This window comes from Rhincodon typus, chromosome 11 (genome assembly GCF_021869965.1).
Source record: "Rhincodon typus isolate 14 chromosome 11, sRhiTyp1.1, whole genome shotgun sequence".
In the NCBI taxonomy this organism is placed as follows: Eukaryota; Metazoa; Chordata; class Chondrichthyes; order Orectolobiformes; family Rhincodontidae; genus Rhincodon; species Rhincodon typus.
Window position 1 is genome coordinate 36,571,728 of NC_063342.1, and position 12,408 is coordinate 36,584,135.

Sequence of the window (12,408 nt, forward strand, 5' to 3'; positions counted from 1 at the left end):
AACAAAACACTTCTGCCTTTACAATCAATTCCCTTCCTCATTCTCTTTGTGACCTTTAACAGTGTAATGAACCATCGTCATTAAACACTTTTTCTCCCTCAGAAGTGGGACTGTTCTCACTTAGCTCTGCTCTAGATTTTTTTTTAAAAGCGTAACCAGAGCATCTCTGGTTTTGGAACTGAAGAGTCATTTTGGACTGAAAATATTAGCGCTCCCCCCTGCACCCTCCCCACACATGTGGTGTCAGACCCGCTGCGTTTCTCCACTGTCTTAATTTTATTAAAGGGTTGAAAGCTCGGCAGCTCTTGGGGCTACAGTCGAGCCAGGCAAGGACCCTGCAGCCTCCAGACGGCAGCAAAAATACCTTTTAGAAAAATAAGCCTCAGTGCTGGACGAGAAAACCCTCTAAGGGGAAATTGCTGGGAGACCGTAGAGTGTGTCCTCCCTGCCTGTGGTCCCCACTTTGCTTTAAAAAAGCAAACAGTGCCCCCTCTAACTGGGCATCCACTGGGAGGTCACCTTGATTTAAGTGACAAATGGTTGGCAGTCAATCCACCACTGACAAAATGCCAATTGCCCCGTTAGGTCATAGATTGATACAGCACGGAAACAGTCGCTTTGTCCCATCTTGTCCATACTGACCAGATTTCCTAAACTGAACTAGTTCCATTTGCCTGCATTTGGCCCACATCCCTCTAAACCTTTCCTATCCATGTATCTGTCCAAATGCCTTTTAAATGTTGCAACTGTACCTGTATCTATCACTTCCTCTGGCAGGTCATTTCATATATGCACCACCCTCAGGTCCCTTTTAACTCTTTCCCCTCTCACCATAAACCTATGCCCTCTAGTTCTGGACTCCCCTACCCTGAGGGAAAAAAAAAACCTTAGCAAGTCACCTTATCTACAGACATCAAGATTTTATAAATCTCTATAAGGTCACGCGTTAGCCTCTGACACTGCATGGAACAAAGTCCAAACCTATACAGCCTCTCCTTAGAACTCAAACCCTCCATAATTGGTAACATCCTTGTGAATGTTTTTGCCCCTTTCCTGTGTAATAATATCCTTCCTGTAGCAGGGCGACGAGAATTGTATGCAGTGCTCCAAATATGGCCTTATCAATATCTTGTACAGCTGTAACATGACAGCCCAAATTCTATACTCAATGATCTGACCAAAGAAGGCAGGAGTGCCAAACGCCTTCCTCACCACCCTATCTACTTGTAACTCTACTTTTAAGGAACTATGTACCTGCACCCCTAGGTCTCCCTGTTTGACAACACTCCCCATGGCCCTACCATTAACTGTGCATGTCTTGCCCTGGTTTGGTTGACCAAAATGCAATCACCTCGCATTTATCTGAATGAAACTTCATCTGATATTCCTCGGCCCACTGGCCCAGTTGATGAAGATCCTGTCAAACTCTGAGATAACCTTCCTCATTGCCCACTGTACCATCAAACTTACTAACCAGGCCTCCTATATTCTCATCCAAATCGTTCATATAAATTATGAACAATGGTGGACCCAGCACTGATCCTTGCAGCACACCACTGGTCACAGGCCTCCAGTCCAAAAGACAATCCTCTACCATCACCCACAGTCCCCTACCATCAAGCCAATTTTGTATCCAATTGGCTAGCTCTACCTGGATCCCACGTGATCTAACCTAACTAACCAGTCTACCATGTGGAACCTTGTCGAAGGCCTTGTTAAAATCCATTTAGACAACATTCACCCCTCTGTCTTCATCTATCTTGTTGGTCACCTCTTCAAAAACTCAATCAAATTTGTGAGACACAATTTCCCACTCACAAAGCCATGTTGACTATCCCTAGTCAGTCTTTGCCTTTCTAAATGCATGCAGATCCTGTCTGTATCCCCTAGCAGAATGCATCTGGTCCTGCTGTTAGTAAAACATCCCAGTGGCAGGCCAACTTCATGAAGCTAAGCTGACATGGCTTCCTGTATTTAACGCACTTAGCTTAGCCCACAGTTTTCAAGAAATTTATCAACCTCACATGTTAACGCAGTTGTGTGCAGCTAAAAGTAACTGACAAATAGGTCAAGGGCACTACTATCTAACCAATTGTTTAAATAAGGTAGTTGTATATGGCTCTCCTCCAATATTTCTAAACAACTTCATATTGACCGTCTGATTGGCATTATTCAGGACATAACCATTTCTTGTTGTTCTGGAAGCCTGACCTAACCATTTTAGTGTTACCTTTCTCACACCATATGTTATATGCTAACAATGCATTATTCTCTGCTTAGTCCGATAATAGCTATGCTGATCACTGCTTTTCAATGACAACCACTTACCAGTTGCTTTTATATTCACAATTGTTTTGTCAGTGCGCTTGGTAGCTATGGTGAACCAAGACCGATCTGGGTCTTGGATCCATTCTCTAGCCTCACAGTAGAACTCTCCTTGATCAAATGCTTGCAGTTTGTAGATGGTGAGTTTGAATGAAGTTGCTCCAATCTTATCCAATCGTACATCTCCTGATGCCTGCCTTTGTTTGTACGAATCTCCAGTTCGTAGGATGAAATCTCGTGTGAGAGAGATGACCTTCAGATTCTGATTTCCCTTCTGTATGTACCATGCGACAGCCACGTGTGTGTGTTGTGATGTTTGTTTAGATACTTCACAGACCAGTTCCAGGGAGTCACCTTCAACCTTATCCAGGGTCTGGGGTACCGATGTTGCACTGAGCGTGTCTGGAATGACTAACAAAAAAATGATTAATGATTAAACAAAAATATATTTTAAAATATCAAGTTCACACAGAAATGGTTGAATGTTTGACTACTAATGATATGAGAAATTGTGTATAGTTTGTACATAGGCAATGCTAGTATACTTTGCAGGTTCGGTGGGTGGGGGCGCGGAGGGGTCAGAAAAAGGACATCTTTACAATTCTGTGTTACATTTCAAAACTCGCTTGATTATGAACCTCACAAGATACTGCCTACAGAGCACCATTGATTCCCAGTATGGAAATGGTCATTGGTAAATACTGTCCTTCAGAGTTAAAGGAATACTTCAAGTGGATACGAGAATTGAGTCAAAATTTTAAATTCTTTTTCAATTCATTTGCAGGATGAGGGCATCACTAGACCAGCATTTATTGCCCATTCCTAATTACCCAGTGTGCAGTTAAGAGTCAACCATGTTGCTGTGGGTCTGGAGTCACATGTAGGCCAGACCAGATAAGGATGGCAGTTTTGTTCCCTGAAGGACATTAGTGATCCAAATGGGTTTTCCTGGCAATTGACATGATTTCATAGTGACCATTAGACTCCTAATCTAGATATTTATTGAATTCAAATTCTAACATCTGCCATAGTGGGATTTGAACTCAAGTCCCCAGAATATTACTTGGGTTGCTGTATTAACAGTCCAGTGATAATACCACTAGACCATTGCCTCCCCAGAATAGCTAGGGAAGAGGTGGATATTAGCATTATTCTCAAGGAGACAACACCAAGCCATGAGGGTGTTTTACCTCTGGTATTTGATTGTAATGTCTTTCAACTTCTAAAAATCATATCATGGATGTAAGCTCATGAATGCTTTTTGGTCTATAACTTTATCTTTAGAATATACTTGCTAAAATTAGAGGGTGGGATTTCAGACATATGTGTTTAGCATTTGTGCACTGATATCTGAAGCTGTAATTTCAAAATGCAATTCTAAAACGAACAAGCATTAACTTCCCTATGTCCACGCTATCCAATATTCTGCTGCACCAGGAGTTTTGGATCACTGAGAACCCTCCAGCAGGATTCTCAACATTTCAAGTTGCTGGCATAACTCAAATGCTTTTCTGATGTGTGTGAGTATCAATTTCAAATACAAAATTCCAGCTATTCCAATGCCCTCCAGCTGCTGATCCTACAGGGAATTTCAGACTCACCAGAAGGCATCTGAAGTCACAGCTTTGAAACTTGATTGTCCCACCCGGGTAGTGAAAAGTACGTACCTACAGCAGTTGGGGACAGAGGGGTATGGTAACCCAATAGCCTTCTCCTCCCCACTGTCACCCCCCCCAGGACTCAATAATGCTCTTCTTGAACTCTCCACTCCTTGTACAATTTATGAACTAGATCAGCTTTGCTTCAGAGTTATAGGCTGTTTTCCCTGCATGGATGCTCCTCCCCAAAATAGAGGTACACTTGTACCATCTGGGATACATTTGCCTTATCACAGTCAATGTTCCCTCTGCCAGAGATAGTAGGAACTGCAGATGCTGGAAAATCCGAGACAACAAGGTGCAGAGCTGGATGAACACAGCAGGCCAAGCAGCATCATAGGAGCAGAGAGACTGACGTTTCGGGCCGAGACACCAATGTGGATTTCACAAGCTTCAAAATCTCCCCTCCCCCTACCGCATCCCAAAACCAGCCCAGCTCATCCCCGCCTCCCTAACCTGTTCTTCCTCCCACCTATCCCCTCCTCCCACCTCAAGCCCCACCCCCATTTCCTACTTACTAACCTCATCCCGCCCCCTTGACCTGTCTGTCCTCCCTGGACTGACCTATCTCCTCCCTACCTCCCCACCTACACTCACCTTTACTGGCTCCATCCCCGCCTCTTTGACCTGTTTGTTTCCTCTCCACCTATCCTCTCCTCTATCCCTCTTCTATCCGCCTCCCACTCTCTCCCTATTTATTTCAGAACCCCCTTCCCCTCCCCCATTTCTGATGAAGGGTCTAGGCCCGAAACGTCAGCCTTCCTGCTCCTATGATGCTGCTTGGCCTGCTGTGTTCATCCAGCCCTGCACCTTGTTCCCTCTGCCAGAATTTGCTGAGCTAGAAAAATGGAATCTCCCAGCAAAAGAGCTGACAACGTTAGTTTTGTATGGAACAGACAGGAGCCCCTTCCCTTAATAAGGCCAACTGGGAAATATCAAAATTACCAATGATGTGGCAAAACAGAAACACTGCTTTATTTTGATGAAGGGACACATCCCTGAGGAAATTTGGGGCCATCATCTCCTTTTGTACCAAGTACAGGTTGACTGATTTTTTTTAGTATCAAAAACCCCAGGACAGGTATGGTTGTTTGAGAAAACATGCCATTGTTGTCACTGGAATTATTTCATTTATTGCTGCTAATATGCTCTAAGATATGTTGCATTTAGGGCAAGTTATATTGGTTGCTTTTATTTACATATTACCAACTCACTACTTCAAATTGTTCTAACAACTAGTAACACTGGTAATCTGCAAATGTAAATTCTTTACACAACACAGCTCAAAATGGTCTCTCCATACAGAACTCAAGACACAAGGCTTGAAATGTGCCTTGCCCTGTGGATGGGTACAGGACCGATAGCTGCTGGCATCACAGGAGGTAGAGCTTGTCAGTGGCCTGGGATCAGTTTATGTAAGTAACTGAATGGGAACTAGAATGGAAATCTTAGCCAAAATAGACAATAGCCAAGAGATCTTAAAAATCTAGGGTGGGGTGGAGAGAAGGTCAGGAGTGTGGAACAGAGCCAGAAGTGTGCATATGATTAAAGGAGGAAGGTTCTGGGGATGGCAAACATGACAATTGACAGAGGAGAACAAGATTTCAAAACTTTACAAACTACAATGTGAAATGGTTTTCATTGAAATAAGACAGAAAAAGGGATGGAGTTTTGTCATTTCACATGGAAGGAAGTGGAGAAGCAAATACCAGCATTTTTATTTGTTTTCTTGATTCATTTACTGGATGAAGACATCACTGGCTAGGCAGCATTTATTGCCCATCCCTAATTGTCCAGAGGGCAGTTAAGGGTCAACCACATTGCTGTAGGTCTGGAGTCACATGTAGGCCAGACCAGGTAAGGATGGCAGTTTCCTTCCCTAAAGGGCATTAGTGAACCAGATAGGTTTTTCCTGACAATCAACAATGAATTCATGGTCATCATTAGATCCTTAATTCCAGATATTTATTGAATTCAAATTCCACCAGCTGCCATGGCGGGATTCAAACCCTAGTCCCCAGAAGATTACCTGGGTCGCTGGATTAATAGTCCAGCGATAATACCACCAGGCCATTGCCTAACTGTGGGAATAATAGCTGTGGGAAATACAGGGTTACAGTGATAGGGTAGGCAGGTGGATCTGGGTGGGAAGCTCTTCGGAGGATCGGTGTGGCCTCAATTGGCCAAACGGCCTGCTTCCACACTGGAGGGCTTCTATGATTCTATAATTAAAGACCAAGACCCCACTCCCAAAAATGTAAGGAGAAACTTAATAACCTCACCAGTGCAGCAAGAGAATGCAACAAGCCAATTAAGTACCCTGCCAACTTTCTGATGCCTTTAGAGAAAATTCAACATTGCCTGCTCAATGTTGAGGTTAACATCACTGGAAAGTCACATTGTTCCATGTACAAGGAAGCTTCTTTGCCTCAGACCCTTCTGTTTAACATTCTCTCACATCTTGCAATGCATGCTGGCCCTTTGAAACCTGTCTCCAATGTTTCATTCTTCTATTTCACTACACACTGACAGTCAAATGAGATAAGCATCAGAGTGCTGTTGCTATTTAATATTTATGAATTCTTCTTTGAGTAGAAGTTGGCATACGATGGCATAGAGCAACAGGCCACAGACAGAGGTCTCCAATGCACCAAGCAAATGACCCAGTTAGAAGACAAGGCCATACCTACCTAAGGAATAACATTTCTCAGGCTAGAAAACCTGGAAGCTGTGAGTTCAAAATCAGTTTGTGATGCAGAATTATTGTACTGGAGGCTTTAGTTATAGAAATAGAGACAAAGCATACAAAACTTGTGACTAAAAGACAATGAGGATAGCAAGGAGTGACAGCAGAAATCTAGTAGTGCAAGCTTTTCTTCTATTCCTTCAGATTTATGAAGCTATGAGACAAGAAATGGTAAAAATTAAGCTGGCAGTGGCCTTGCACTCTCCCATTGCCCATCACTTTCATTATGACCAGCCAGAGTAAAGTGTTTGGTAATCAGGAACAAGGTTCAGATGGTGAACTGTTATTGGGTTAATTACTGAGCTCAAAGACTCTAAGGGTTTAATGTTTGGTAACAGAGTGGAGTGGAGTAAACTGAATGAAGGCCAAGGTAATATCACTGCTAAACAAGCAGCTGGTGTCCTCTACAGGTTTTGCCACAAGAAGTGAACATCTTGCATGTTTGGACTGTTCACTGATTTATCAAATAAATCCCAATGGGTGCCCTACAGCCCTATCTGAACGGGCTTGATGGAGATAGTGGTAGCATTTCTAATGTCTGCAATTTTAACTTGTAGCATCCAACACCTTCTCAATGGGAGGGTTAATTATTGGCCATCCAACTTTGGGGGATCATATGGAGATAACAATGACTAATGGATTCTGAATCCAAAGCAACACTTTGAGTGCTTACAGGATAACTAGTACAATCACTGAGGTTTTGATCAAGTCAGTTTTTCTATCTATCATGGGGCAGTAGAATTCTGTTCTTGGTTCAGGTGGGAGTACTGTAGATTATACTAACGGAGTGGTAGAAAGATGGAAAGTCTTTTTTTTTGTGTGGACCACCACAAGAGTCTAAGCCAAGCCAGTTCTGGATGTAAATTGCAGCCAGGGTTAGTGCTATGTCCTTCCTTCATACACTTCCATCATAACCAATGCCTCCCTTTTAACTCAAGCAGGAAAAGATACTTCTTCCCACCCCACACGCTGATGTATCCACAATCCTGAATGATCTACTCACAGTCTCCAGACTGGTGGCACTGTATCTACAGGACTCATTGTGGTTCAATCCCTGGACTCTGCTATGACCATTTGCTGAACTGACTATTTGACTAGAATCAGACATGCCCCCTAACTGCCTGTGGTGGTGCCCCCTGTCTGGTTGCAGTCCTCCTTCAGTGAGGTCTGCATCGTCTTGAGTGCCTCACATCACCATTTGTTTGAAACGCATGTGTTCGCTGTATAAACTACTGACACTTGCAACATTGATATGGGCATATGGTACCACTTGCTTGGCCGTTCAGTGTTCCCCACTGTCACAAGCTGCCTACTTCATCCTCTGTGGTAAAAGGAAATGCAAGCAACAGAAGCTGGTAGTCTTGTAACTGAATACTAAAGACCCTGTGCAGCTGAAAGCAATATAACCAAAAGACAAAGGCTGGTAGCCTGTAAATCAGTGCTGAATTCGGTGAGCGTGGGCTAAGAAAGCCATGTGAAGAATACAGAATGTGACAGACTCCAAAGTGAATAGATGCTAATAAAGGAAGCCAAAAGCCATAAGACGCATCCTGCGTAGATGCATATGTCTGTCCCTGCGCGCAAAGTGCCTTGAGAGAAGCATGCAGGTGATTGGTGTCCCTGAGCTCCAAAGTAAAGTGTTGAAGGGATGAAGTGGTGTGTGAGTTACAACAAGCAGGATGAGACTGGTTGTTTGCCCATGGTGACCTAGGTGGACAAAGTGTCGAGGAGGATAGTGGCTATGCAGCGTAAAATGCAATGTTGTTGTGAGGAAGCATTCTGGGCATTGGCTGGCACAAGCATTTGAGGAGCCCACAAATTCTCTTCATCTTTTCGTTCCTTTCGTTCCTTTCTCACCATGCCTCATCAGGAAGGGGAATATTTCTCCCAAAGATTTCAAACATTTTAGTTACTAATAGTTTCTTTGTGCACTTCACTTACTCCCATGTTGTAAAGGCTGATTGGGCAGCACAGCGATTCTCTTTGTATGTGTTTGTTGACAAGCAATGCTGTATACTTCAGTGAAGGAGTACCAAATAAACTACAGTTGCATCTTCCCAGTTTTGTTGATTCGTCTGCTTCCTCATACACTTCATGTTCTCCCTCCATGGGATCACCATCTATATTGCAATCATCCTCTAGCGTAACAAATTGGAGGTCTCACTGGGTTGAAAAGTATTGCAACACATAATAGACAGTGGCATACCAGAGGGACTTGCATGAACTATCCAGGCATCTGAACCTTTCTTTCAGCACTCTTATGTTTGCACAATGGAAATTTTTCAAGTGAGCTTCACCATATCATTCATCCACTGCACTGAACCATGAAAAACACAAACAAAATTTATCTCCAAGGAGCCTTTGCAGTGAAAAAATAACAAAGAATTACGGATCTGGAAATCAAAATCTGATTATCTGAATACAGCATCTCACTTTCCGCTCGGGTATCCCATAGCCTTCGGGACTCAATATCGAGTTCAATCATCTTAGGGCCTGAGCATCATCTTCCATGTCCTTACCCCAGTCCCCACAAACCAGGCACTGTCATCACATGGGCTGCTACTGCAACAAAGCTGTTGTCAGCTACGATTGTCCCAATTAGCAGCTATTCATTCTCCCAGGCTGACTATTATCCATTTCTTTGTCTGCCCAACTGTTGTTATCTCTCTGGATTCCATGTCCACCTATTATTTACTTCTCACCCCCTCACCACCCCATCTTCAGAATATATACAAACCTTTTCCTAGCTCCAAGCAGTTCTGAAGAAAGGTCACTTTCTCTCCACAGATGCTGCCAGACCTGCTGAGCTTTACCATCAATTTCTGCTTCTGAATTGTAATGAAAAGCTGCCCTCACAGAGTGAATTAAAGTTGTTAGTGTATTCAGAACAAACTCTTGAACTCATGACAGTAAATAGAGCATAATGAGATTAGCATGTAGTAAAGCAGCCAAAAAATATGAAAATTTTTGAAATTACCGATATTTAGTTACATAAAATAAAATGATGGTCCATTTTATCTTGGTCTAATGGGTGTTATCTGCATTTGCTTTTTTTTTCAGGAATGCTATAAAACCTTCCAATAGACAGTAACACGGTTCTGTGAATTAAAAAAAGAACAAAAGACCTGAAATTGCAAAGTATGATGATGACTAATTCTCAAATAAATGCTCAATTTTTTTATTTTCTTGTGGGACATGGGTGTCACTGGTTGGCCAGCATTTATTGCCTGACCCTGGTTGCCCTTGAGAAGATGGTGATGAGCTGCCTTCTTGAACTGCTGCAGTCCATGTGCTGTAGGTTGACCTATAATGCTGTTAGGGAGGGACTTCCAGAATTTTGTCCCAGAGACAGTGAAGGAACGGCGATATAGAATCATAGAGCTATACAGTATGAAAATAGGCTCTTCGGCCCAACTCGTCCATTTTGGCCAGATATCCTAAATTAATCTAGTCCCATTTGCTAGCATTTGGCCCATATCCCTCTAAACCCTTCATATTCATGTACTCATCCAGATGTCTTTTAAATATTATAATTATACCAGCCTCCAACACTTCCTCTGGCAGATCATTCTATACACGTACCACCCTCTGCATGAAAAAGTTGCCCTTTAGGTCCCTTTTAATTCTTTCCCCTCTCACCTTAAACCTAGCTTTGGACTCTGCTACTCTGAGGAAAAGACCTTGGTTTACCCTATCCATGCCCCTCTGTTTGAGACAGAAAATAATTTTTGATTAAATTTTCTATTCCAGAAAATAAGGGCAAGATAGGCAATGCTATCTGGCATTGAGGGCTGCAGGATAGCTTCCCACAGCAATAATAGGTGATTGCCTTTACAACGAATAATAATTTTTTTCCTCTTTATTCATTCACAGGATGAGGGCATTGCTGGCTAGGCAGCATTTATTGCCCATCCCTAATTGCCCAGAGGGCGGTTATGAGTCAACCACAATGCTGTGGGTCTGGAGTCACATGTAGGCTTGACCAGGTAAAGATGGCAGTTTCCTTCCCTAAAGGACATTAGTGAATCAGATGGGTTTTTCCAACAATTGACAATGGATTCACAGTCATCATTAGATTCTTAATTCCAGATATTTTTTATTGAATTCAAATTCCACCATCTGCCATGGTGGGACTCGAATCCAGGCCCCAGCTCTGGATTAAAAAGTCCAGCAATAATACCAGTAGGCCATCGCCTCCCCTCTGTTCAACCTTCTACTCAACCAGGCCTTTCCAGAATTTTGGAAGCTTTAGGACAACAATTCTGAAGAAGAGTCATACTAGACTTGAAATACTACTCTGTTTCTCTCTCCATAGAGGCTACCAAAAACAGAAGGCACCAATACCTTACTGAGAACGTACTGTATGTAATAAGGAAACACTTACAATAATTTGTCCACCTCATTGTATCAAGTATTACCGTAACTTACAAATGTTCAGGTTGTTAAACAATACTTGATAACTCCAGCTGTAATCCACAAGACCTCCATTTATATCCATGCAACCTAGAAAAGCCTGAAATGGTGTCCAATTGTTTACTGTGTGCAATTAGCTTAAATAGCAGAACAGTGCTTCACTGCATGTTCTAACAGTGAAGAGGAATTCATACCTTTTAAAAGATGTTAACAGTGCATAATACTGCAGAGAGCTGCAACAGATGGCAATCTCACAACCAAGCTGTCATATCTGATGAGCAAAGAAAAATTGCAGCTATTCTTTACAATGAGCTCATACTGGGTGGCAGGGACAGGCAACTAAAGAGGGGATATGACCACAATAAACATCTGCTTTTCTTCATTGTCATCCTATTGTGAATGATCTCAAATGTTAGTAAACTACATCACGAGATCCTCAGGTGATTCCTCCCGTTGTAAGTTACATGTCCATCCTATTTGTCATTAAACCAAACTCATCTCACTATCTGTTTTCTATTTCTTAATGTAAAGGAGTCCCCTGCTGAGATAATTGTATCTTTGAAACTCACCATAGTATTCATAATGATTAGACCTTATGGAAATATCAACAAAAAATACTCTATTCAATTGCATGTGCAAATGCTCCACCAACAAGCCTGTAAATCAAAATAATGCAGCAGTTCCCTTTTAAAACACAGCATTTTTAAATGCTGTGGATTAAGCCCTTAGCAAGAGTCAAAATGTATTATTGACGATTTGATGGATAACATAGTTTAGAAAAAAGAGAAATTGCATTTCCATAGTGTCTGTACTGCAACATGACAAAGTGGCCAATTAATTTTGCCTAGAATGTGAATGATGGAAACAGTCCACTCAGCATAATCAGTCCATGCCAGCATTTACTGATACAGTGAGAAAATAATGATCATATTTACTCATGCATTTCCATTTCCCTTTCTCCATAATTCAATCCCATTTTTGCCTCTATGACTAATCCTAAAAGAAACATGTCTCAGAACTCTTTGTGTGAACATTTTTTTTCTGCTGTCTGTTCTGAATCTCAGAATAAATATCATACCTATAGTGTCCAACCACAATATCTAATTAACCCTTGGCCAGTGGCCAACTTATTTTATTCATTAACAGGATGAGGGCATCACTGACCAGGCAGCATTTATTGCCCAGAGGGCAGTTAAGAGTCAACCACATTGCTGTGGGCCTGGAGTCACACGTAGGCCAGACCAGGTAAGGATGGCAGTTTCCTTC

General features: G+C 42.3%; 1 protein-coding gene across 1 annotated transcript in view; it reads right to left on the reverse strand.

Moving 5' to 3' along the window:
• The window catches only part of LOC109929720 (immunoglobulin superfamily member 3-like), a 189,911-nt gene that overhangs the window by 69,265 nt on the left and 108,238 nt on the right, over positions 1-12,408 (reverse strand). The window contains exon 3 of the mRNA XM_048602957.1: positions 2,329-2,736. Coding sequence (XP_048458914.1) covers positions 2,329-2,736 — 408 coding nt within the window. The remainder of the gene's footprint in view (positions 1-2,328; positions 2,737-12,408) is intronic.